The sequence below is a fragment of the Populus nigra genome, chromosome 18 (genome assembly GCF_951802175.1).
Source record: "Populus nigra chromosome 18, ddPopNigr1.1, whole genome shotgun sequence".
Lineage (NCBI taxonomy): Eukaryota > Viridiplantae > Streptophyta > Magnoliopsida > Malpighiales > Salicaceae > Populus > Populus nigra.
Window position 1 is genome coordinate 1,208,515 of NC_084869.1, and position 26,133 is coordinate 1,234,647.

At 31.1% G+C, this 26,133-nt stretch overlaps 2 protein-coding genes and 1 long non-coding RNA gene across 3 annotated transcripts; 2 read left to right on the forward strand and 1 right to left on the reverse strand.

Moving 5' to 3' along the window:
• The first annotated feature begins 1,068 nt into the window (after positions 1-1,068).
• LOC133678591 (phosphatidylinositol 4-kinase gamma 4-like) lies at positions 1,069-4,944 on the forward strand. The gene is made up of 3 exons (XM_062100962.1): positions 1,069-1,256; positions 1,798-3,469; positions 4,288-4,944. Exons 2-3 carry the CDS (start codon positions 2,093-2,095, stop codon positions 4,663-4,665), a joined length of 1,755 nt encoding a protein of 584 aa, XP_061956946.1. The 5' UTR covers positions 1,069-1,256; positions 1,798-2,092; the 3' UTR covers positions 4,666-4,944.
• A 2,618-nt stretch (positions 4,945-7,562) lies between these two features.
• LOC133678216 (uncharacterized) lies at positions 7,563-11,581 on the forward strand. Its single transcript, XR_009835912.1, has 3 exons — positions 7,563-7,975; positions 8,162-8,209; positions 8,379-11,581. It is a non-coding gene; the product is annotated as an uncharacterized LOC133678216 (long non-coding RNA).
• A 6,793-nt stretch (positions 11,582-18,374) lies between these two features.
• On the reverse strand, positions 18,375-22,349 carry LOC133677903 (probable pectinesterase/pectinesterase inhibitor 34). Its single transcript, XM_062100039.1, has 3 exons — positions 21,098-22,349; positions 20,313-20,449; positions 18,375-19,226 (listed from the first exon to the last, which is right to left on the reverse strand). Exons 1-3 carry the CDS (start codon positions 22,069-22,071, stop codon positions 18,529-18,531), a joined length of 1,809 nt encoding a protein of 602 aa, XP_061956023.1. The 5' UTR covers positions 22,072-22,349; the 3' UTR covers positions 18,375-18,528.
• Between the last annotated feature and the right edge of the window lie 3,784 nt (positions 22,350-26,133).

Here is a 26,133-nt window from a genome sequence, read left to right on the forward strand (position 1 = left end):
TTTCAATTCAACCCATTTAAATTTTATTTTATTTGATTTTTATATTAACTTTAACTCTCATTTTTATGGTGCTTTTTTTTAATTGAAATTTTTTATCTATCAAATTTGATCCTTATTTTTTTGATTGTTACTCATTTTATTTGAAATAATTTATGAAATTTTAATTATTATTATTTTAATTTTATCATCTTTTAATTTTTTTATCTATTAGATTTGATCTCTATTTTTTTATTGTTATTTATTTTATTTGAGATAATTTATGAAATCATATATTTTTTTAATTTCATTCTCATTTTAACTTTTTAATTTGTAAGATTTATTCCTCATTATTTTAATAAATTTTTTAAAAAATATTAATAAGTTATTTTCTAACTTATTTTCCATGACATAACCAAACACTGAAGAGTATTTTTTAATTTATTTTTTATGATATTATCAAATATCAAAAAATAATTTACTTTTTAAAACAATTATTTTTTTTTAAAAAAAATACTTTTAGCAAAGTGAAAGGATTTTTGATCTAGAAGAGAAGAAGATGGTTGTTGCTTTATAACCCAAAACAATTAAGGTTATTTACTTAAAAAGGTGTGAAATAATTTTGAAATTAAAATATTTTTAAAATGATATTTTAGAGGAAAAAGTAATATATATTATTTCTGCAGATATATCTCTCATTTTTGTATTTTCTAAGTATTTAAATTTATTCTAAAATTATTTTAATAATATTTTTTTTTATTTTTGCTTCTATTTTTTCAACTAAACATGTAATATTCATTTTTATGGTCTTTGTTATCACATGAAAGTAACCAAATGTTATTTTAGAGCAGCACTACATGAGTAACTAACAATACTTGTTCAATAAGAAAGTGAAAATAAAAAATATATTTTTTAATCAAAATAAAAATATTTTTGTGAACATAAATATGATTTTTTTCTTTCATCATTTTGAATCCATAAAGTGGGTATTAGTAGTTAATCAATTACTTGGAGGACAAATCAGATAATCAAATTAAAATTAAAAAAAAACAAAACACCAAGAATTTCATCACTATAAATATCCCACAGCGTAGAACACTGTTCATCTCTCTAGAAACATTTTAAAAGAACTATAGTACAGAGAGAAAGTAAAAGAAAAAAGAGAGAGAATTTAATTTTCAAAATCGAAAAAATGACGAGAAAAAAATTCAAAAAAAATTAAACCTCTCTTCCTTTTCTTTTGATCGTCGTCATTTCACCTTCGATTTCAGCTTCTTCAGGTGATGAAATTTGGATTTTTTTTTATCAATTTTGGTTTGATGTTTGTATGTTTATTCGTTTTATTTTTTGTTAAATGAGAAGATGCGAAGGAAATTGACGGATTAGAGATAGAAGAAGAGTTTTTATTTGATTTCTTATGTTACGATCGTGTTTTGAGTAATCTGTTTGGTTACCAAGAAAATCCGAGAAAAATTGAAGAAATTCAATAAGATTTTGAGAAATTTAATTTAATTTGAATGTTTTAGGTTGTTAGCTTGATTTCTGATTCAAAAATAGGAAATTGAGAAAATAAAGATTCAATTACTTATGGTTTTATTTTGTAATTTATTGTCTTGCTGAGGTTATGAGTTTGATTTATGGTTCAAAATGTAGGAAATTGAGAAAATAAATATTCAATTTTTGATGGTTTTTTCTTTAATTTCTTTTTTTTTCATTTAATTAAATAATACTCGAATGGAACTAAATAGTTAGGCTTTTTTGGTTTTGATGAGGATATAAAATTTTACTGTTTCTAATTGAAGATATTGTTTTTTCTTGCAGGGATTATATTGAAGTGATTGACGAAAGTATTGATCTTTCACAAGAAGAGAATCCGGTGATAGGTCCACACTTTGGAACCTTTAGCTTGAATAGTTTGATGAAAGTATTGTTTCTTGTGTTTCTTTGGGTTTTGACGTGTGTCTCCCCGGGTTTTTGTGGAAAATGGGGATTGTTATTCTTGGATCTTGCTCTTGGTTAGGAGCTTTGGAATGAATTTGGGGTTTATTGTAAAATTTAGGATTTTGGAGTTTTATATTAGTGTAAGAAGCTAGGATTTAGATTGACAGGACTAACAATGTCGGTGGCTAGTGTAGCTCTTAGTCCTATGTGTGGAGAGTCTTTCGATTCTCGTTGCAATTTCCCTTGGCTGTGTGGTCTGCGCTCTAGTGACTCTATTGTAATATTTCTTTCTGTTGGGGGATCAGTCATTCCAATGCGAGTTATGGAGTCGGATTCAATTGCTTCGGTGAAGCTGAGGATTCAAGCTTCCAAAGGTTTTTTTGTGAAGAAGCAAAAATTGGTTTTTGAAGGGAGGGAACTAGCACGGAGCAATTCACAAGTAAGAGATTATGGTGTTGCGGATGGAAAAGTTCTGCATTTGGTGCTCAGGATTTCGGATCTCCAAGCTATAACTGTCAGGACTGTTTGTGGCAAAGTGTGTGACTTTCGTGTTGATAGGGGTAGAAGTGTAGGCTATGTTAAGAAGCAGATAGCTAGGAAAGGGAAATGTTTTGAACTTGTTGAACAAGAACTGATATGTGATGGTGAGGAGCTCGAAGACCAGAGGCTTATTACTGATATTTGCAAAAGTAATGATTCTGTGATTCATTTGCTCATTCGGAAATCTGCCAAAGTGAGGGTAAAACCTGTTGAGAAAGATTTTGAATTGTCTGTTGAGGCATTAGATTTGAATGATAAGGAAGCTGGCAGTGTAGGAGAGCACAAACAGGGTGCTTTATCTATGGGATATAGGGGTATAGAGAGGAAACCACTATTACAACAGTTCTTACTGGAACCACTAATTGTTAATTCCAAAATTCAACTGCCATTGGTTATCAGAGAGCTAATCAAGTCAACTTTAAATGGGCTGGAGAGGGGCAATGAACCAATTCGATCTTCTGAGGGATCTGGAGGAGCTTATTTCATGCAAGATTCATCTGGTCTGAAATATGTTTCTGTCTTTAAGCCAATTGATGAGGAGCCAATGGCTGTAAATAATCCTCAGGGGCTACCCTTGTCAGTTGATGGTGAAGGATTGAAGAAAGGCACTAGAGTAGGACAGGGTGCATTGCGGGAAGTTGCAGCTTACATTCTGGATCATCCAAAGAGTGGACCACACTCATTTTCTGGTGAGGAGAGAGGCTTTGCTGGGGTTCCACCCACAGCAATGGTCAAGTGCCTCCACAGAGGATTCAATCATCCTGATGGTTATGAATTTGATTCCAAGAATATCAAAATTGGTTCATTGCAGATGTTCATAGAGAATAATGGAAATTGTGAAGATATGGGTCCTTGTGCTTTCCCTGTAGCTGAGGTGCACAAAATCTCAGTGTTGGATATTAGATTGGCAAATGCAGATAGGCATGCTGGGAACATATTGGTCAGTAAAGATGGTGAGCGTGGCAAGATTGTGCTTATTCCAATTGATCATGGTTACTGCTTGCCTACAAATGTAAGTTCTACCTTCTGTTTGTCTTCTTGTTGTTTTTAACTGTTGTGCCACTTTGTATTATTCTTGATGTGCAGTGTTAATGCTGCTATCTCAATTTCTTATATTAATGTCTTCTCTATCCATTCCTTTTGAGCAGCATCCCTTGAGTAAATGTACATGTGCTGGATATGTCCTAGTAAAACTTCTACCATTTCCCCTTATATTTCACAAAGCATGCATCTCATCTTTTTGAATATGCTACACAATAGGTGAGGAATAAACTTTATCCAAAACCAGGAAAAATATAATTGTGTATAACTATGGAGAGAAGATTTCAAGTATGGTGTGCTGACTGTCCTCATTCGGTACCATTCAGTATTTGTTTAGAAATGAGTGTATGTTGGATATTTCCTCATGACTGTCCTCATTCTGTACCATTGAGTATTTGTTTAGAAATGAGTGTATGTTGGATATTTCCTCATGACTGGCCTTCAGCTATCTTTGATTCTTATGAGGCATATGCTTGTCACATGTTTTTCTCATAAATTGTCATCCTAAGTAAATTCCAGGAGTTTCCATAACAATTTACTTGCACTTCTACCATTTTTATCATGAAAGCATGTCTTTTTTTGGTGCTTCTGACTGCTTAAGGAATGAGTTCCAAACTACGTTAATTTATCTGAATTTTTCGTCTCAGGGCTGCTTTATATTTTTGAGCATCAGTATCAGTTGGATAAAAGCTTATCTGTACTGTCTGACATGCTTTCCTGTTTCAACCTATGTTTAGTGCTTTCAAATTCATGCCTATTACTTCTCATATTTGCTTTATTTCCCTGCAGTTTGAGGATTGCACCTTTGAGTGGCTTTACTGGCCTCAAGCTCAACTGCCTTACTCTCCTGACACTGTTGAGTACATCAAAGCTCTGGATGCTGAGCAGGACATCGCACTTCTGAAGTTTCATGGGTGGGATATACCACCTGAGTGTGCCCGCACCCTCCGCATTTCCACTATGCTTCTGAAGAAAGGAGTAGAGAGAGGTCTTACTCCCTTTGCCATTGGAAGCATCATGTGCAGGGAAACAGTGCAGAAGGAATCCGTGATTGAGCAGATTGTTCAAGAAGCTTATGATGCTGTTCTCCCAGGAAGCAGTGAGGCTGCCTTTCTTGAAGCTCTATCATTAATCATGGATCGTCGGCTTGATAAGCTGTCCTCATGAGTCCAGGATAAACTTGTAGATATGTTACTTGTTTGCATTAGCTAGTATGCGCGTGCATGGAGAATGAATGATGGAACTTTATCCATGCTTTAATGGCGTTTGGTTCTGTGTAATCTGGATTGGTTGCTGGAACTCATTGCCCCATCACTTGCTTCATGTTGTTCATACATCTGACCTTGTGCAGCAAGCCTCAGTCTCTTGTGCTTGTCCTTTGTCCCTGTGTTGAATGAAAATGGCTTTTGACAATTTACCTGAAATAATATGTTTTTGTTGATTTCATTTTCGAGTTCATTGTACTGTTTGAATATTTTCTTGCACTTTGCTGCTGTTCATGGGAAAAAATTTACTGTGGCTTAAAGCTTCAAAGAGATAAAAGCTACTGTATTTGTAAATATTTGTTGTACTGGGTTATTATTTTATCTTATTATATTACCTTTGGGCATGGACTCTCATGGCATGAGGTCATACTACACAGCCAAACCTAAGTTAATCAGGATTTAATGAACAAGGAAAAATAATTTCAGAAAAGGGAAAAGGGTTTCAATGACAAGAGCTTTAATAGTAACTTTATTATTGAATAATTTTCTCTATAATTGTTTGCCTCACAAACTGGGATTACATTTCTTTAAATAAGCTTTAGATGGATCTTTACAAGGAAAAATTAGATAGTAGAAAGAATATAAAATTTAAAATTAAGTTAAATATTCAAAATTAACCAGAAAAATAATCTTCTAAACTTAATTTGAAGGCCTTTTTAATTTAAGAAGGTGTTAGGAATATAGTAATAGTTGTTTTTTAAAGTGATTTTTATTTGAAAATATATTAAAATAATATTTTTTATTTTAAAAAAATTATTTTTTAAATTAGCACGTGAACCAAACATATTAAAAAAATAGAATTTAATTTTCAAGAAACATCATTTTATAAGTGTTTTCAAATAACTCCTAAATCTACAAAGTTAATAGATAAATTTATTTTTAATATATAAATTTATTATTTTGGTGTTTTTCGATTATTTTGATATACTAATGTTAAAAATAATTTTTTATAAATAAAAAAATATTATTTTAATATTTTTCTAAATCAAAAATATTTTAAAAAGAAACTATAACTATATTTTTAAATACACTTTAAGTGTTATAAGTGTATTTTTAAAAAAAAAATTTAACAGCTCCACGTCATAGAAAGAGAATGGAAAAAATATCAACCGTCAATCTTCATGAATCCAATTTTTCTGAGAATCTATAGCCACTGCAAAAGTTTACTAAGAATTAGTAAATTAGTAGTAGCTGAATATTGGCAATAAAAAAAAAAGATTTGCCTTTTCACATAGATCCGACAGACAAAGTTATCGACTTGTAGCGTTGTTTAGTGCGTGCATGTAAACTAATTAAGGGGAATTCATTTTTCCCTTCTCAACAATTATTTTTTCGTTTTTTTTTTAAATTTTAAATTTTATCATTTAATTTTTTTTTTTTTGACAAAGATTGAACTTTATAATTTATTTTAATTTTTTTATCGAATTATCCTGATATTATAACCTAAATCAAGAGTTTATTGGGTTAATCTAGTTAGCTCAAATTTTATTTTTTGTCTTTTGAATTGATTTTTTTTAAAATTTTATCCTTTAATATTTAGTTGATTGAGAATTATGATTTAAAATTTATTTTGATTTTCTTTCTATGAAATTATTCTGATCTTATGAGTCATATCATGAATTTAGTGGGTTAATCTAGTTGACTCGAGTCAATTTTTTAGATTTTTTTAATTTTATCTTTCAACATTAAATTGGTTATAAATTAAACTTCATAATTATCTTAATTTATTTTCTATGAAGTTATCTTAATCTAATGATCTGAGTTACAAGTTTGGTCGGTTAACCCAAATTAAATTAAGTTTATTTTTTATTTTTTTTTCTATATTTTTTTAATTTTATTATTTAATATTTTGTTGACTAAGAGCTTGTGATAATTTAATTATCAAGTTCTAATTTAAAAGATTAAGCTGTTAGGTGAGACTTAAAAATATAATTTATATTATTTTTAATTATCAAAAATCATTCCCACATTAATAATCTATTCAACAATATTATATATTTATAAATTTGACTCAATTGAAATAAATAGTTAATCGTTATTCAATTGCTTCGGTGATTTGGTACAAATTGGACAAATATTTTTTTTTTAAATGCTATAATTGGATTAACTTGTTGATATGAATGATGTTATATGAATTGAGTTGTGTGGTTTAAACTTTAAAGACTTATAAAAGTGAAAATATTCTTCTAAAATTGAATGAATTTAATTTGTGTCTCGATTTAATAAAAAATGAAAAGGGTTTTTGATTGTATAATGAAAGAAAATAGGGTTTAAATTTTAGAATAAATATGTCTATTTCTCACACTTAGATAAATAAAAAAGAGAGAATATAAAAACTGTTTGTATATATCATAACAATTAAATTTATTTACAAATAGAGTGTGTTCTCAAACAAATTATTAACACATAAACCATTTGAATAATTGTAACTGATAAAGGGATAAAATCACTTTTTAAAAAAAAACTCGACTTGAACTAATATTGACCTAATAGGTTGATTTGTTATTTTAGATCAATGTTAGGTTGAATTTCAATAAAAAAAATAAAAAGAATTAATGGTGTATGATGTGATAAAATATTTAAATTAATTCATAATTTGATCAGTCTAGAAAAAATCCAATCAAAATCTATTATTTAAAAAAAAAAACTGTTATTTTTATAAAATAAAAAAATTAATTAACTTGGATTAATAATATCAACCCACTTGATATATGATCATAAGCTTGTTCCAGGTGTATCCCAGCATCATGTTTAAAAACAATGGATAAAACAATAAGTTAAATCTCCGAGTGCCTCTATCGACAAGATGCAACCTTCAATTATTAGCAAAGAAAAACACAGCAAGTCTGGTCATATAAGACGGCGTCGTTTGAGAAACCTAAACCAATCAACACAAGAGAAAACCAAGTTCTCTGTCTTTCAGTTAATGTAACGGTCTTTTTTTTTTTTGAATTCTCCGTAATAAATCCAGCACCTCTCTCTCTCTCTCTCTCTCTCTCTAAATCTCAACATTTTTCAATCTCGAAAGATCTCTCTCTCTCTCTCTCTCCCAGTAAGTAGAAGCAATAATACATTTTTAGCCGTTCAAATTCTATGTAAGAAGGTTTGATTCTTCTTGTAATCATATGGAATTTCAATTTCGATCAAAGAGAGAATCTTCATGCATTCAAGTTCTCTGTAGTACCCATCTCTTCCTCTCTCGCTATAAATATGTAATTTATTCTTCTTCTTTCTGGATTTTGCTTTTATTTTGGTTAGACTTTGATGGGTCTTTAACTTTTTGTGATTTTTTTAAGTATACTATAGACATTTTCATGTAAGCTTTGTCTCGTTTCTCTGTTTGATGTGTTCTTTAATTTTCTGTTCGTTGTAACGTATGGTTTCTTGAATTTATTAAGGGATTGGAGGATTTTCAGAGTTAAAGTTTGGATCTTTTAGATTTCACGGTGAGTTTTTCTATTATTTCCTTCTTAAACTTTTTGATTGATTGGATTTTATTTCTTGGCAAGATTTTAATTTCACTTTCTATTTAATTGGTTTTAAATTTTGAAATTGATTTCTCCTGTTCTTTCAAAAAAATCTGACTGGAATTTCTGTTTCTTTTGTGTTTTAAAGCTCTATCCATGGCAGGCAAATGAATTCCCCATTAACGTTTCCCTTGTGCTCTTGATGCACGTTAAAAGACGTAAGCAGATCAATAAATACGGTCATTTGAACCAGAAGAGAGAGATCAAATTTCAAACTTGATGGAAGTGGTAAGATCACTTTGTTTCATGATAGGTTTTCTTTGCTGTAATGTTTGTGTTTGACTTTTGAAGCGTAGATGCAAAATTGAGCTGCTGTTTTTATTAATTGCAAATCATGATTCCTCAGAATATTTTACAATTAATTGCAAAATCTTCAAAGTCTTATTCATGCATGTTGGTTTTCCTGTCGTAGAGGATACAATTTTCAAAAAATAACCAATTGTTCTCCTAATTTAGCAAGAAGAATCGGATTTTTAATAAAGAAGATGATTTTTCTCTTTTGGATTCACTGAATGCTGTTGTAACTAGCCCATACTAGTAAAACTATCACTCATAGCCGTTGTTCTTGAACCAACATTGTTGTATTGTTGTTGGTGTGGCTATAGAGAAATATGTTTATTGGCATTTGTCTCTTCCTTTGAATTGTGAATTTCTGCTATGGGAATAAAGGGAATGGGAGCTGATGGAGCAACAATTCATTGTGTTGTTTTGTCTATCCAAACATAAAAGGTACTAAAATAAATTGTATTGTTTTAGTAAAATGATTTCATAAATCACTTCTGTAACACCATTCCTTGCTTTAAAGTTGATTGCTACTTTGGCGTAGGCCAGGGTTTTGGGGGTCAGTTTCTTTTCCCTTTGCTCTTCGATTTCACTTTAAAGTCTTACTTCTGATTTTATTTGAAGAAAACCCAGCTAAGCTAAAAATATCATGCTGCTTCTTTGAATTGTGGGATTCTTATTTGATTGGAATAGGCAGGTGGTTTGGGAGTGATTTCTGCCTTGTCTTATTTTCTTAAAGAGTTGTCCTTAATTTTTCATAACTAAACACTGCTATTTATCCAAAATCAATTTTGAATCTTCTGCCCATCTTCTTTTTCATGTGTTTTTTGGGGTTCTTTTCATGTATTTTATTTATTTATATATGAATAAATACTTTGCTTGATAGTAAAATTGTTGAGAAATTCGTAGAACCTAAGGAATGAAGAATCTAACAATCATCAACTTGCCATTCTCATAAGGCCAGGGATATGGTAAATTGATTTGCTGATGTGATGTGATATGATATTTCTCTTTTCGACTTATATTTAGAATTGAGTTTCTACATATACATGATTTTTTTAGGTGATTTAATATATTAGTGAACTTGTCAGATCTCTAATAGATGATAAGAGAGAGCGCTTCATTGATGGTATGTTTCTGTTGAGAATGCTGTCATTTCCTTACTCTTTGCATGCATGTCATCTAGCACAACTACAAACTATCATCCTAAAACTAATGTGATTATTTCTGAAAGGTTGACTGCTTACTGTGTTGAAGTCCTCTACAAAGCTGTTGAGATCAAAGTTTACCTCTTCTTTTCCTTGTTAATGTAGGGTGTGCTGGGACTTGTATGTTTAGATCAAACTTTATAGCATTTGATTAATCACAAGGGCTGAAAGTATTGCTCATCTAATTAATCAATTGTGTGAGGTGTGTGTCATCTGTTCATCCTGTTTAATAGTCTTTCTATTGCATGTGAAAATATGTATTGAAAAGGTCTATGCCATATATGATTTATATAAAAGCCTTATGATTAAGTTTTGACGGATAAAATTCATTCAACTTTATTGCATTTTTCTCTCTACATTTTTTCAGACTTCTTGAAGATGAAAGGTCACATGGATAATATGCTTCTGATATTGTTATTTATAGATACATTGTTGGTGTGGCTGTAGGGAGTTATGTTTGTTGGCATTTGTCTCTTCCTTTGATTTTTTGAATTCTTGCTCTGGAATCAAGGGGATGAGAGCTGATGGAGCAACTCTTCAGTGTGTTATTTTGTGTAAGCAAACATAAAAATTGTTACTAACATAAATAGCATTTTTTACTAAATTGATTTCGTAAATCACTTTTTTGTTCTGTTACACCATTCCATGCTTAAGCACTTCAGTTAATAAGATTTGCTTGCTGAGAGTTTTGTCTTTTCTTATATTGAATAGTAGGACTGTAGAAACAGAAAAGGGCTAAACTATTATCTAACTGTTGCATTAGATTTTGAAGTTCACGGACTCTATGTTCTCTCTGTTTTTCTTGTCCCGTCTTTTCTTTGATGTACTGGTCGTCCCTCTCTCTGTTTCTAGATTTTGAAGCTCTCCCTCTCTTGATTCTTTATTAGAATGCTAGCATTCTAACTGTTATGTACTCTGGTTTGTTGGAGGTTGCGGACCTTGAGAAACTAGATCCTTGTACAATGATGAATCCTCCCACTGTACACATGGTATTCTTGTTTGTTATTTATATATCTTGCATTCTTGCTTAGCTGAATTCCATGTTCAACAATTGCATTTGCTATTTTGCTTATTAGATGCTATTTCAGTACCTCATGTATGTAGATGTTTGCATATATGCTTGAAAGAGAGGAAAACTAGCAGTGCTTTTCATACAGTATAGTGCTGGTTTCAAGTGATTCCATGTATGTAATCTTGCTGTCTAATATCTTCTTTTTGCACCACTAAAGGCATATTTTTCCTCTGTTTTAATCCTTGAAAGTTATTATTGTATATAAGGGGTTACAAACTTTTGTCCTTGCAACTAGCATCTGCCCTTCTTATTACAAGCTTGGGGACTAATCCTACCAGTGGCAATTTCTCGAGGCCAAATCCTTAGTAACTAATATTGTGGACATGGTTGATGGTACTTTAGTAACTAATATCTCTTGATATTCTTTCTAGCTCTAGCAAATTTCTCAAAAGAGGACATTAATGTTTCATGTTACCATCTTCTAAGACACGATCATCTTTTGAGTTTGATTCCCTTGAGACCCTGGCTTTCCACTTCTCACATATTTCCTGTTCATCTTTTGAGCAGTAAATTTAAATTCTTTGAAGTTCATGTACGTGAAGAATGCTTGGCATCTTTTTACTAGTGCATTCATGGAAGGTTGATAAGTGTCTTGATGTATGTATCTACAGAGATCAACAACATTTGAGATATTATTTGGCGGTCATGATTTGATTACTCCAAACTACATATTATATTATTGAAAAGATCACTTGTGATATAATTTGAGATGAAAATTGGTTTTATGAATTTCAAATCCCTTTTCAACATGCATAGCCTAAAAGTTAAAAGGCACTTTTCAATCTATGAATTAGGGGCAAAATCAATTCACATTGTACTTCTCATTATTATTAACAAAAATTAAAATTTTCTAAACTTAAAACTCTAAAAAACTATAAGACCTAAATCCTAAAACACTGACACTCAAAACTTTAAACCTCTAAAATGTTTTCAGCCTTAAACTTAAAACTCTAAAAAACTATGAGACCTAAATCCTAAAACACTAAACTCAAAACTTTAAACTCCAATCACAAAAATACCCTAATACCTAAAACTACTCTAACCCTTCAAATACCATAAACCCTAAAAACCTCTAACCTTTTTTAAACTCTAAATAATAAATCCTAACATCTAAAATATCATAAACCCCTTCACCATAAAATACCTTAAACCCATAAGCTCTAAAACCCTAACCCTAAAAATACCCTAAACCCTAAAATAAAAAAAAACAAAACCCTAAAAAACCCTAAACCCTAAAACAACATAAACTAAAAAAACCCTAAATACTAAAATAACATAAACCCTAAAACAACAATAAATAAAAAAGCCTAACCCTAAAACAACCTAAACCTCTAAAACCCTTAACCCTAAAAAACCTTAAACTCCTAAACCCAACCCTAAAATAACCAAAACCCTAAACCCCTAAAACTCTTAACCATAAAAAAAACCCTAACCCTAAAATAACCTAAACCCTAAACCCTAAAACCCTAAAATAACCTAAACCCTAAACCTTAAATAACTTAACCCTAAAATAACATAAAACCCTAAATCCTAAACCCTAAAACCCTAAAATAAAATACCCTAAACCCTAAATACTCTAACCCTAAAATAACTTAAACCCTAAACCCTAAAACCCTTAACCCTTAAATAACCCTAAACCCTACAATAACCTAAACCCTAAACCATAAAACCCTTAACCCTAAAATAAAATACCCTAAACCCTAAAATCTTAAAATACTCTAACCCTAAAATAAATTAAACCCTAAACCCTAAAATAACATAAAACCCTAAACCCTAAATAACCTAACCCTAAAATAACATAAAACCCTAAACCCTAAACTCTAAAACCCTAAAATAAAATACCTTAAACCCTAAAATAACCTAAACCCTAAATACTCTAACCCTAAAATAACCTAAACCCTAAACCCTAAAACCCTTAACCCTAAAATAACCTAAAATAAAATACCCTAAACCCTAAAATCTTAAAATACTCTAACCCTAAAATAAATTAAACCCTAAACCCTAAATAACATAACCCTAAAATAACATAAAACCCTAAACCCTAAAATAAAATATCCTAAACCCTAAATACTCTAACCCTAAAATAACCTAAACCCTTAACCCTAAAATAACCCTAAACCCTAAAATAACCTAAATCCTAAACCATAAAACCCTTAACCCTAAAATAAAATACCCTAAACCCTAAAATCTTAAAATACTCTAACCCTAAAATAAATTAAACCCTAAACCCTAAAATACCCTAAAACCCTAAACCCTAAATAACCTAACCCTAAAATAACATAAAACCCTAAACCCTAAAATAACCTAAAACCCTAAACCCTAAATAACCTAACCCTAAAATAACATAAAACCCTAAATCCTAAACCCTAAAACCCTAAAATAAAATACCCTAAACCCTAAAATAACCTAAACCCTAAATACTCTAACCCTAAAATAATTTAAACCCTAAACCCTAAAACCCTTAACCCTTAAATAACCCTAAACCCTAAAATAACATAAACCCTAAACCATAAAACCCTTAACCCTAAAATAAAATACCCTAAACCCTAAAATCTTAAAATACTCTAACCCTAAAATAAATTAAACCCTAAACCCTAAAATACCCTAAAACCCTAAATAACCTAACCCTAAAATAACATAAAACCCTAAACCCTAAAACCCTAAAATAAAATACCCTAAACCCTAAATACTCTAACCCTAAAATAACCTAAACCCTAAACCCTAAAATAAAATACCCTAAACCCTAAAATCTTAAAATACTCTAACCCTAAAATAAATTAAACCCTAAAATACCCTAAACCCTAAATAACCTAACCCTAAAATAACATAAAACCCTAAACCCTAAACCCTAAAACCCTAAAACCCTAAAATAAAATACCCTAAACCCTAAAATAACCTAAACCCTAAATACTCTAACCCTAAAATAACCTAAACCCTAAAACCCTTAACCCTAAAATAACCCTAAACCCTAAAATAAAATACCCTAAACCCTAAAATCTTAAAATACTCTAACCCTAAAATAAATTAAACCCTAAACCCTAAAATACCCTAAAACCCTAAACCCTAAATAACCTAAACCCTTAACCTAAACCCTAAAAAACTCTAAAACCCTAAACTCTTAAATCTTAAACCCTAAAACCCTTAAAAATACTCTAACCCTAAAATAACCTAAACCCTAAACCCTAAAATCCTAGAACCCTTAACCCTAAAAAACCCTAAACCCTAAATACTCTAACCCTAAAATAACCTAAACCCTAAACCCTAAAATAATAAAATACCCTAAACCCTAAAATCTTAAAATAATCTAACCCTAAAATAAAATAACCCTAAAATAACCTACACCCTGAACTCTAAAACTTAACCCTAAAATAAAATACCCTAAACCCTAAAATAACCTAAATCTTAAAACCTTAAAATACTCTGACTCTAAAATAACCTAAACCATAAAACCTTAAAATACTATAATGCTAAAATAACTTAAACCCTAAACCCTAAAATAACCTAAACTTTAAACTCTAAACCCTAAAACCTAAACCTTAAAACACCCTAAACTAAAAACTCTAAAAAACCCTAAACCTATAAACCTAGATAAACTAAGAAAACCCTAAACCCTAAAAAACTCAACCCTTAAAAAACCCTAAACTCTAACCCCTAATTAAAAAAATCCTAAACCCTAAAAAACTATAACCTCTAAAATATTCTAAGCCCTAAAATACCCTAAGCACCTTTAACTCTAATATAATTTAAACCCTAAAAAACTTTTCATTTGCCCGTTTTGAAAACAGTACTGGTATATGAATGAAAGTTATGCACAATCTCTTATTATACTGTTGAAAATGATGGATTGATGAATTGCAACATGCAATGATCTAGGTCACACAATCATAATCTCTTATGTTCTATTTAATTTTGCGTTTCAAAAGTATTTTTAAAAAAAATTAATTTTTTTTATTTTTTTCTTTGCTTTAAATTAATTTTTTTTTGATATTTTTAAATCATTAAAATAAAAAATATTATTTTAATATATTTAAAAAGTAACTATAATCGTACTTCCAATCATATCTATATAGATAGTTGAATTATACACTATATATATATATATATACCGTGTACGCGGGAGCAAAATAGATGGTGTTTCGAGGTGGGTCAATAATGGAAGTCAGTAGGAATATTTGAAGTAAATTTCTTGACAGATAGTTGCCATGATGAAATGCTCAGTTGGACCAGTTTCGGTAAAAGGGGTTAATTTGGCATTTGGTGGTTGGCATCAGAATGACTGAAAGGATAAGACGACGATCCAATCAAAGGTGGCCTGAACATGTCCTTTCCTGCCTAACTCAAGTGAGCCGACCCAACCCAACCCAACTGGCACCGTGTACGTTTGTTGACTCAGAACAGCAGAGAACCCAAATCTACTACTCTCAGTACCATGTCGTTAGTAAATTAGAACTAGAATTGTTCACTTCAATGCTTTCTGTCCAATCCAACACCCCTCATGTTTTTCTTTGTGGTCTGCATTTTATCAGAAGGTAGATGCGAATACTCTAAAGGAAAATCTAACTTCTTGAACACATAGGATCAAAATCCAGAGATGAGTTGGATTAGACAAAAAGAAATGGGGAAAGGGACAAAAACATGTAAGAATCAAGGTACCTCGCTTTATTGTCAAGTGTTATAGATCCAGTTTAAAAAATAAAAAATTAAAAAAAAAAAAACAACTTTAGTTGTTGTTTTAGAAAAGTAAATTTTTAAAAACATGATTGATTTTTGTATGTAAATTTTTAACATATAGTTGCAATGATGACTATTTTAACTTTAACATAACAAAGATTTGAAAAGCAATTATTTATGACATAGTTATCAAACCCGATTCGGTGTTGATCTGGTTAAGAAACCAGATCCTGGGTTACACGGGTTGATACAGGTCAACCCAAATACTTAAAAAAACAAAAAAAAAATTTAAAATTTTAATATTTCATATAAAAAAATTAAAAAATAATCCATATAAATATAAAATATACATATTATAAATAATAAAATTTAAAATATTATTTTTTAAAAAATTTATTCTACATTAAAAAAATACTACATTAATATATTATCCTTTTAACCGTTTCTTCTTCTCCATAGTCGAGTAAAAAACAGAAGCTACAACGATACGGACCCCATTTTATTCTTCAGGGGTAAAAAAAGGGGACAAGTTTGAAAAGTTCTTTCATTCTTTAAAGGTGAGACAAAGAACACAGGCCATGGAGAAACCACATTGTCTCGTAGCAAGACAGTGGGTGTGTGGCTGCGTTTGACGAAGGGATGAGCTCGATGGGATGGGACTAGATCTAGAGTCTACTAGACCATATATATTACATTACATTACATTACATTACATATATAGGAAGTGAAGTGGGACATAAATCTGGCTAGGGAATTGAACCTGACCTACTTTCAAAGTGTGCATTTGTCCGGTGCATGCATTCAACACCCATACATGTAGAGTTTTTGTTTCTAATAAAAAAAAATATAATTTAACTAATTAGATTTTAAATTTATTTTTTAGAGGTTATTAGTTCGAGTTTTATAAATTGCAGGGTCACTAGAGAGATATATAATTATTAACTTTAAAATCCGTAAAATTTATCAAAGTATATACAAGTTGATCAAAATATCATAATAATTCAAAAAAATTTTTTTGTCGTGATGTCCCTGTACTGCGATCAATAGGAGCAGTGGTTCATGAGCGATAGGACACAATCTAATATGTGTACTGTTAGCGGTAGTCTTGTCTTTGAGGATTTGCTCGAGCTGTTTTTATTATAAGAACACTGTGGTGGGGAAAATACTATTCCCTGGAAATAATTATTTTCACTTTTTCCATCAGTTTTGTTTTTCTATCTTCAATTTATAATTCTTTCATGGCCGAATTGATGATGGTATTGACTCTGATTTGTTGAGAACAAAGACAAAATCGAAAAATGGGGATGAAAGTGGAAAAACCAGGTGGTATCTTCAAAGTTTGTGCAAAAAGTTTATTTTTGTCCTTATATTTTACGTTTTATTTCTTCTCGGTGCCTTTAATTTTGTTCAAAATTGTCTCTGAACTATCTAATTTTCATATAATATGATAGCATTTTGTTTAAATTAAAAACCTAGCAAAATCAATCACGCTACTAAATTAATCTTTTTTGATAAAAATTATTTTTAAAATTAATATATTAAAATAATTTTAAATAAATTAATTTTAAATAAAAAATTTTAAGTTTTATAAAACAATGATTACGATGTAATTCTAAACAGCGATGGCCACTAACAATGTCAGTAAGATTGGACACTGATATTTGTAAATCCACCGACACTCATATATGTTCAATAAAAAAATCGTAGCCTCACGTTCTTCAAGTATTAAAAAGTGTTGAACGCTACCAGCAAGCGACAACCCGCCAGCCACATGAAATCAATGTCAAAAGGTCAAATACATGTCTGAAAATCCAATATGTTCATGTAACAGGTTGGATAGTAATTAATTAAATATTCATGTCACTATTTCTTTTCTTAGTTTTAGTACATGTAAAAATAATTTTTAATGATTTTTTAGTTCATAGCCGAACTTAAATATATTGTCATACCAATATTTGATTGGGTTATCATTTTATTACAAGATTAGACTTATTCAAATCATAAAAATATTAACTCATCACTAACATGATATTTTTTTATATATATTGTGATTTTTCAATTTTCCAATTCATAACTTAAGAAAACATGCCCTACCTATATGGATTTTCCAATGATTAAAAATTAGAATTTTAACTTGAGGTTAAAATCATGAAAATTATGGTTGCAATCATATTTATTAAATCCAATCTAAGGATTAACATGGGCATACTCTTGATCACGAGTTAGATAAGTTAATCTAATTTTTTTAAATAATCAAAATAATATTATTTTGATAAAATTTAAAAAAATAAATAGGTTTTTAATTTGATCGATCGGGTTGCTAATCAACCATGGTTTTTTACTAGATCATACTGGTCAATTCTTTTATTTTTTATGAAACCCACACTGGTATAGGCATCGAATATATTGGGTCCTAGGATTACCCATTGGGCCGATTTGGATTTAATAAGAAGATAAAAACGACTTCACATTGTGTAGCATAACATCAATTAAATATGAGGTTAAAATTATTAAAAAAAACGATTGTCAAATTTAAACAAAGCGGAAAATTACCTTATATTGTGTAGCACAAAATGAATTGAATCTCCCAAGAAAAATTACGAAAATATGTTTGCACAAGTTGCAGCTTGGACATTGCATATTCAAGTTCAAAGAGAGAAAGCATTTAGTCCTTGGCTTTTGCTTTTATTGAAAGAGTCTGAAATCGAAGAGCCTCTCAATGAATAAAACACATGGAAGCAAAGCATTCCGTGATTTTGAAAAGCTAGAAGAGAGAAAGCATTTTGTCCTTGGCTTTCTACATATATAGCACTTGAAATGAGTTGCAACTCTAAAGGAAGGAACATTAATGTAGATCGTTGCTATGGTAATTGCACTATATATGAGTAAAAATAGTACAGAAAAATTAACACTTGCATACAATTACAATCAGAGTAGAAAAGCCTATAGCCATTTATGGCAATTAAGAACACTTATATCGAGCTATATGGTACAAAAAGTGTTTTTTAAACTGAAAGTCCAGCTAAAAATGCCACCCCTGTAGAAGGTAACCAAGATGAGCCATAAATAAACTGTGCCACAGTGAATTTATTTGCCTCGACGGTCGATGTGATGACCCGATACCCGGGCCATTTTACCCTTTGCCCGACCGCCGCACCAGGTCCATAATTCATGTATTCACCATAGTATAAGGTGTTCAGTGCAAATGATGCGTCCCACTCGAGCCACCCTCTTGGATGAATGTGATCACCCATGAATGATAACATGTACACAGTTCTAGAGTACAGCTTCCATGGACGGCCGAGATATGTCGGGAAGGTAGCTTTTGACGGTGCGAGGTCCGACGCGGCAAGGATCCTGCAAGCATGGATTGATATGCCAGTATTTTGATTCGGGTCTTTCCGATTCTGGGCAGTGATGGTGTTTTTCTGGGAGGCCATTGGCTTACGGGCATAAATGCTACAGTTCTGTAACACAACTGCAGCATTGCCGAATATGAAATCTACAGTCCCATAAATGTCACATTCCCTGTAGAATTGGCGATTTGAGTGCACGTAGAGGGTGTCTTGGTAACCAATGATGCTGCACCTATAGACCACAGCATGGTCTGCACCAACTCGAAGAGCCACAGCTTGATGCTTGGCTGGACCAGCCCAGTTCTCAAATGTCATGTCACGAGCAATAAAACCAGCTCCTGTTGCAGCTGTACAATTGACACACACACACACACACACACACACACACACACATACAATGATTAATACGATAAAACAGTAGATTTCATAACAGTAAATATGAGCACAGAGGAAAATGGTGAGAAACCACTCTGTGTGATTACTAGTTGCTTTCATTATCTTATTGCAGATTGGTTCATGCAGTAGTGTCACTACCAAGAGTCCACCTGTTAATCATGTGATGCACCTGGCCCACCTCCATTAATGTACAAATTGTATCCGTCACTTGAATTTTGTACAATATTTTATGAGCTCTTAATTAATATTTAAAACAAACAGACAATACTTGATAAATTGTGTCCATGATTTTGCAGCTGGATATGCATAGGAAGGGAGCATCTATTTGTAATTTGATAATACATAAAACTAAAAATTAAAAAATCAAAGCTTGATTGTTCTTTTATATATGAGTGAATCCAAGTAAACCAGGTTTGTGCGAGGAGCAGTTTAGATAATCAACGATCCACACAAAACAACTGCTAGGGCGGCTGCTCTTAATTACCACGGTCTAAATCAATAACATAAAATTAATATTTTTTTACATGTTTTTCAATGCTTCTAATAGGTTGATGTAAAAAATTAAATAAATTTAAAAATATATATTTTTAATTAAAAATTATTTTTTAAAAAAATATCATGTACGACACCACCACGTTATAAAACAGTGACATACTACATAAAAAAATCAATTTGGAAGCTTCAGCAGTCAATCGTAGAGACTATAGCTAACAAATAAGAACAGCTTGAAGCAAGACTAACTACAATTGATGCTCTACAAAAGTTGAAAATCACCAATTTCTTTTACTTTCTGATGTGATCAAATGGAATAAAAGGAAAGGGGCTGTGGTCTATCTGCTAGCATTATTGCAGCAAAGAAAGGGCAGTCACAAACAGCGTAGACAACAAGTTTTTGACCCACGATCTCTCTTTTGAGCTAAAAGTCAAGAAACCTTGCCTCATCATTTTGACACAAATTGAAGTGATTAAAACAAAACAATATTAAATTAATTAATGTAATTAAAAGGAGAATAAATAAATAAATATATAGAATTTACCAAAGGATGCTGTGTGGAATGTGGTGATGTGGTTAAAAACACTTCTGCCTCCTGTAACTATTGTCTTTCCCATCCCATCTCCGATGAACATCAAATTCCATTTCTTCCTCCCAACTTTCAAGTTGTCCTCTACATATCTGAATTAGCATAAACACAATCAACGCATCAATAAATTATATTTCTCTCTTTACCTTTTCAAAATGCTTAAAGTATGAGAATATACCAATAATTTCCACTATCAGAGAGGCTAGCTAGCACAAAAGGGATATCAAAAGATGATGCCTCACTCCCACTCTCCCCAAAAGGGATATCAAAAAGACTATAGTAATTTGAAAAAAAAATGATAATTATGAAAATCTTAATTATAATCAAATCAATGATCAAACATTATGAAGCAATGGAATAAATCCCTTTTTAAAAAAATATTAATTATCAAATACTTATGAGCTTAATTATCTAATCACTGATCAAACATTATGAAGCAATGAAATAATTCTTTTTTTATGAAAACAAATCATGTAAAGGTCAAAACACACATCAATAATCTTTTTATGCACATAATTATAGTTTTATGATAATTTTTTTTATTTTCATGATTGCTCCAATGAAGTCAATCATACAATCACCACCACTCTCGTAGAAAATTATTTCTCTTAAAAAAGAGAAGTCAATTCCACCAAACTTGTAGGGGTGTTTTTGTCTTTCTACCACGAAACAGCAACGGTTAAAACAGAATCATAACGCTGAAACTTTTAAAAAGTAGTTAATTTTTTACCAAACCTTACCTTCCTGCCCTCACATAAATTATCGTCCGCCGATTACTGTGCTCAGGCGCCTTTTTTATCGCCTCCGATATTGTCTTGAACGTTCCGCTCCCATCTCCCGATACGATAATATCGGCTTGTATGGCCGATACAGGCAGGCCTAATAGTCTCCTCTCTCTCCTCCCTAACCAACTCGGGAAATTGTCCTCTTCCGATATGTCCCCATCCTCTGTCATTAATCTCCTCTTATTCTGTATCGGCACTCCAGAGAAATCGCCTCCATTAGTCGCGGAAAATATCGCCAAACAGTTACTGACCAGCTCCGTCAAATCCCTCAACTTCTCTGTCATCTGATCTTTAACAGTTCCGTTAACTCCTTCGAATCCTTCACTACATGTGTCCTGGTTCGTCAACGCTGCGCTCAGCCACGTCACTACGTCCTCCGGCGATCCACCACCGCCGGAGGATGGTGAGACGGTGGAGAGGGACCGAGTGAGGGCGTCTATGGAGTCTTCCAGTAGCTCGAGGCAGTCATCAAATGCTGACCGTTCATGTGTCTCCATGTTGACATAGGAGATTCCCGAGGAGAGATATAGAGCTTTATCCAAGTGCAGAAGAGTCATGTTGAAGGAAATGTGAACCAAGTCTGACTCGGACGCAGTCATTGAGCCAGGGAAGTCGAGGAGCGAGCTGACGCAAAGGGCCGGGAACCGAGTCTTGCTGCATGTCTTGGAGATAGCCTGGGTTGGTTTCCGGTGAGTAAGACTGTTCGGGTCGGATTGACCAGAAGCCTTATCTCGGACCCCGAGGAGGATCACGGCGGAGGCGGCGGAGGCGGCTATCAATACGACAGAGAAGATGGTAAGGAAGATGATTTTCTTTTTTCTCGTCGGGGAAACCTGTGACGTGGCGTGCTGTGGTTGGTTGATAGTAAATGAATTACTGGACCCTTCTCCCGGGTCGGATTCCTTTCGCCCGAGTCTACCGTAACCCATCTTGGCTTAGTGAAATTTCTCTAGCGTGGCAGAGTGACCGCCCAGGTAGAAAGACAGGTGAGAACGCGGAGGTCTATTATAAAAAAAACAATCGAGGACTCTTTTGCGTAAAACTAAAAACTTTGAGGTCTAATTAATGCACTCCTGCAAAATTACATGCATGTAAGTAGACAAATGTGGGTGTTTTTCTTCTCTTTCTTTTTTGGGGAAGAAAAGAAGAGAAGTGGGATTTGTTTATAAGGAAAATGGAGGTGTCTATGTGTGTGTAGGAAGATGGGTATAAATATAGTAGTGAGGAGGTGGGGGTGTGAGAGAGAAAGGGAGTAATAGAGTTTGGTGTGAAGTCCATATCTAAAGAATTAGCTGGCTTCTACTTCCCATTCATTCACTGCATGCCCATTGCTTGTGGGACGTCTAGTGTCTCGTGTGTGTGTGTGTGTGTGTGTGTGTGTGAGAGAGAGAGAGAGAGAGAGAGAGAGAGAGAGAGAGAGGGAGAGGGAGAGGGAGAGGGAGAGAGAGAGAGAGAGGGTGCTGGGGGGGATTTGTGCTTTGGTATGTTATGTAAAGTGACTTTATTTTGCTTGTTCTATTCTTCTATTTTGTTTGATTCCTACAATTTCTTGCCTTTTGTCATCTTGCAATAGAGAGGGTTTAGGAAATGGGAAGAGATTGTGATAAAATCAAGGTGGGTTTCCATTGTTTATGCCCATTAATTAGAAAGAAAATATCCTTCTAATTCTAGCTACAATTAATACTAGTTTTTTCTGCTATTGAAGAATCTATATATATTATGGATGACAAAAGGCAAACACATACAGCTTATGGAATCCATAGAGTAAAACACGACAATTTGAGTGATCTTGTATGCGTACTTGCTTTCCTTAAGAAAAATAAAAAATTAATGGCGAGTTAATTTGAATGCTGCTCGCTTCTTGTGAGTCCAATTTCATGGCGTTCGTCTTCAATAACGGTGGAATTTAGTCCCTCCATTTGTTACACTTGGTCGTTTTAAACCCGAACTTCGAATCAAGTTAAATCATAATCTATATTTCTAATTAAAGATGATTCATACAAAATTCCATACTGATTAAACAGCCATACTGACCCCATGATTTGTAATATAATTGGATGAAGGATTTCTACTTGTATTTATTTGGAAGCCAATGGTTTTGATTTCAGTGGGTGCAAGATGATACTCATTAAATTTAGATTGGCCGAGCTAGATATTTTAGAATTTAAAGCTCGTATTAATTCAAGTTTTATCAAAAAATGACATGACCTCGTTAAAAACTCAAATTAGTTATAACTCAGTCAACTCAGGTGAAATCTTATTAAAATTTCATTAACTTTTTTAAATAAAAAAATTAAAATAATAATATTTTAATATATTTTTTAAAAATAGATAAATCTACTTAAACTATGACCAAGACTTATTCCTATCAGGATTAATAAAAATATTAACTAGAAAACAAAAATGATGACATCCATGCAAATGTTATAGTGCTAATTACATTATTACTTCATGGAATCAATTAACTATGGAATGTCATGTTAAAAAAAATAAATAAAAAATAAATGGTATTATCTTTTAGATTGTGTTGATTGTTAGTATAGGGTTCGCAGGCATTTGTCCAACTATTTATAAGGTCCACGCACATCGTGAGGATTCATCGATCATGGTATTACGTGGTATGTGCATCATAACATAAAGTACTGTTTTTATTATTATTATTATTATTATTATTATTATAAAACATAAAGTCCTTTCCAATATTGGTTGCTTTTCTTCTTTTTCTTCAACTAACTATATTTAATCTTCCTTGATAGAACTAAGCATTGTTTTTAAAACTAGTTTGGTGTAGAGAATTGACCCGAGAGATTACGATTTTAAATTTGATTTGTATTGAATATCTAGTTAAATTAGAAAAGATTTTAACCTTGACCAAGTGAATTTAAAAAAATTATTTCTTTTTTTTTTTAATAAGAAGGATGGCTAGCCTTTCATTAATGTTTAGTTGATATAATACCGTTTATTAATCTCGAATCGGCTTCAAAAGCTGATAGAGAAGTAAATTAATTTAGTATAATCCGATTAAAAATTTAAATTTATTTACAATTTAACTTAAATCTAATAAAAAAACAATATATTAACTATTTAAAACAAATTAAAACTAACCTGAATTAATTCGTTGGCTCGTAAATTAAATCTTATCGAAAATCAACAAATAAACTGGTTTAATAACCATGTGCTAGATTAGAAATTAAACAGAAGATTATGAGATCCATGCATATGTTATATTGCGAATTACATGATTACTTCATGGAATCAATTAGCTAATATCTAACGTAATGTTAAAAAAATTCTTGGTAAAGTCTACTAATCTTCCTTTTGAAGTAATCATAAAGAACGGCATATCAGCTTTTAGATTTTGTTGATTATTTTAGGTTCAAAGGCATAAGTCCAACTATTTAAAGGTCTCCCCTCAGTTTTTGGATTCATCATAATATTACGTAATATGTGCATCATAACATAAAGTATTTTTTTTAAAAAAAAATTATAAAACATAAAGTACTTTCGAACATTGTTCAATTATTGGATTCTTCGTCCACAGCCACATGCTGTTTGTACTAATAACAATTGAACTTTTTTAAGGTTGTCTTATGGCCCCAATTTCGAAAATAAATAAATATCGTGCTTGCCATTTATAAATTTTTTTATTTTAATTTTTCATGATATAATAAATTGTAGTTGTTAAATTCTGGCCAATAATTTAGTGAATTAATATGAGAAACCGGAATTAAAAACTTAATCTAAATCAAGTTTTAAATTGATTTTTTTTAATAAAATCATTTTACTAAAAAAGATTGAATAAAATCATTATGATCGAAGTTTTGGAGTCTAACACGTATCCACTAAACAACTCAAAAAGTAAGTCAGCTAATAAAACAATCCATTGGTACAAATACAGGAGTCTATGTCTATTTATATTTAGACAATTCAAAAATTATATATTAAAAAATTATATTTTTATATAGTATATCAAAAAAATTCAAAAATATATATAAAAAAATTAAACAAAAAAATTAAAATTTTAAAAAATATTATTCCAAATAGATTCTCAAACTGCTACTTTAAACATTCTGGATCAATAGTTAATGGGCTTGGAAACGCTATTGAAATTGTGTGAAAAAATGAAGAAGAAGAAAGAAGAATATGAAATAAAGTGAAAAAGCCATGGTGAAAAAAAAGGAAGAAAAGCAAGAAGAAGAATGGTTTGGTTCCCCCAGCTATCATGCTAGCTAGCTGGACCCATCTTCATCCAAAATTAAAGCCTTTTCTCTAGCAAGTCACTATTTTGTATATCTCCTGCACCACAAAGAACCAAAAACAATTATGAATATAAAAGTTTTGTATGTTTATAAATAGAAATTTTCTTAAGTATGGTTATTCAACCTGAAAATATAATTTTTTGAAGAATATTTTTTATTAGGATAAATTTTCATTGCAAAATAAAGCTAATATATGCGTTCAATAAAATAAATTAAAAATTATATATATATATATATATATATATATATATATATATATAATACCACGTTGCATGTAGCTTTTCAATTTTTTTTAATTTAATTATAGAACAATAATTTTTTTTCTTAAAGAATGTAGGTCATTTTAAATAACCAAAAAACATATAATTTTCAAGTCTGAAATAATTTTTATTATTAATGTATCTCTTATTTATTGAACACAAGATTTTAAAATGAAATCATTGTTTCTATTAAAAAAGATATTTTATGATTGTTAAAGTAAATAAAAATAAAAATAAAAATAAAAATTTTATATTCATATTTAATGTGTAATTGAAGGCTTAAAAAATCATAAATTTATTAAAATAATATTCAAATTCTATTTAAAATTTTAAAAACAAAAAAAAATGATAATTTGAATTGAATTTTCATCTATAATTTATTATTAGTATTATTATTTTAATGTTAGATACATAATAATTAAAAAATATTATTAAAATTCAAATAAATATTTATAATATTATTTAAGAACTA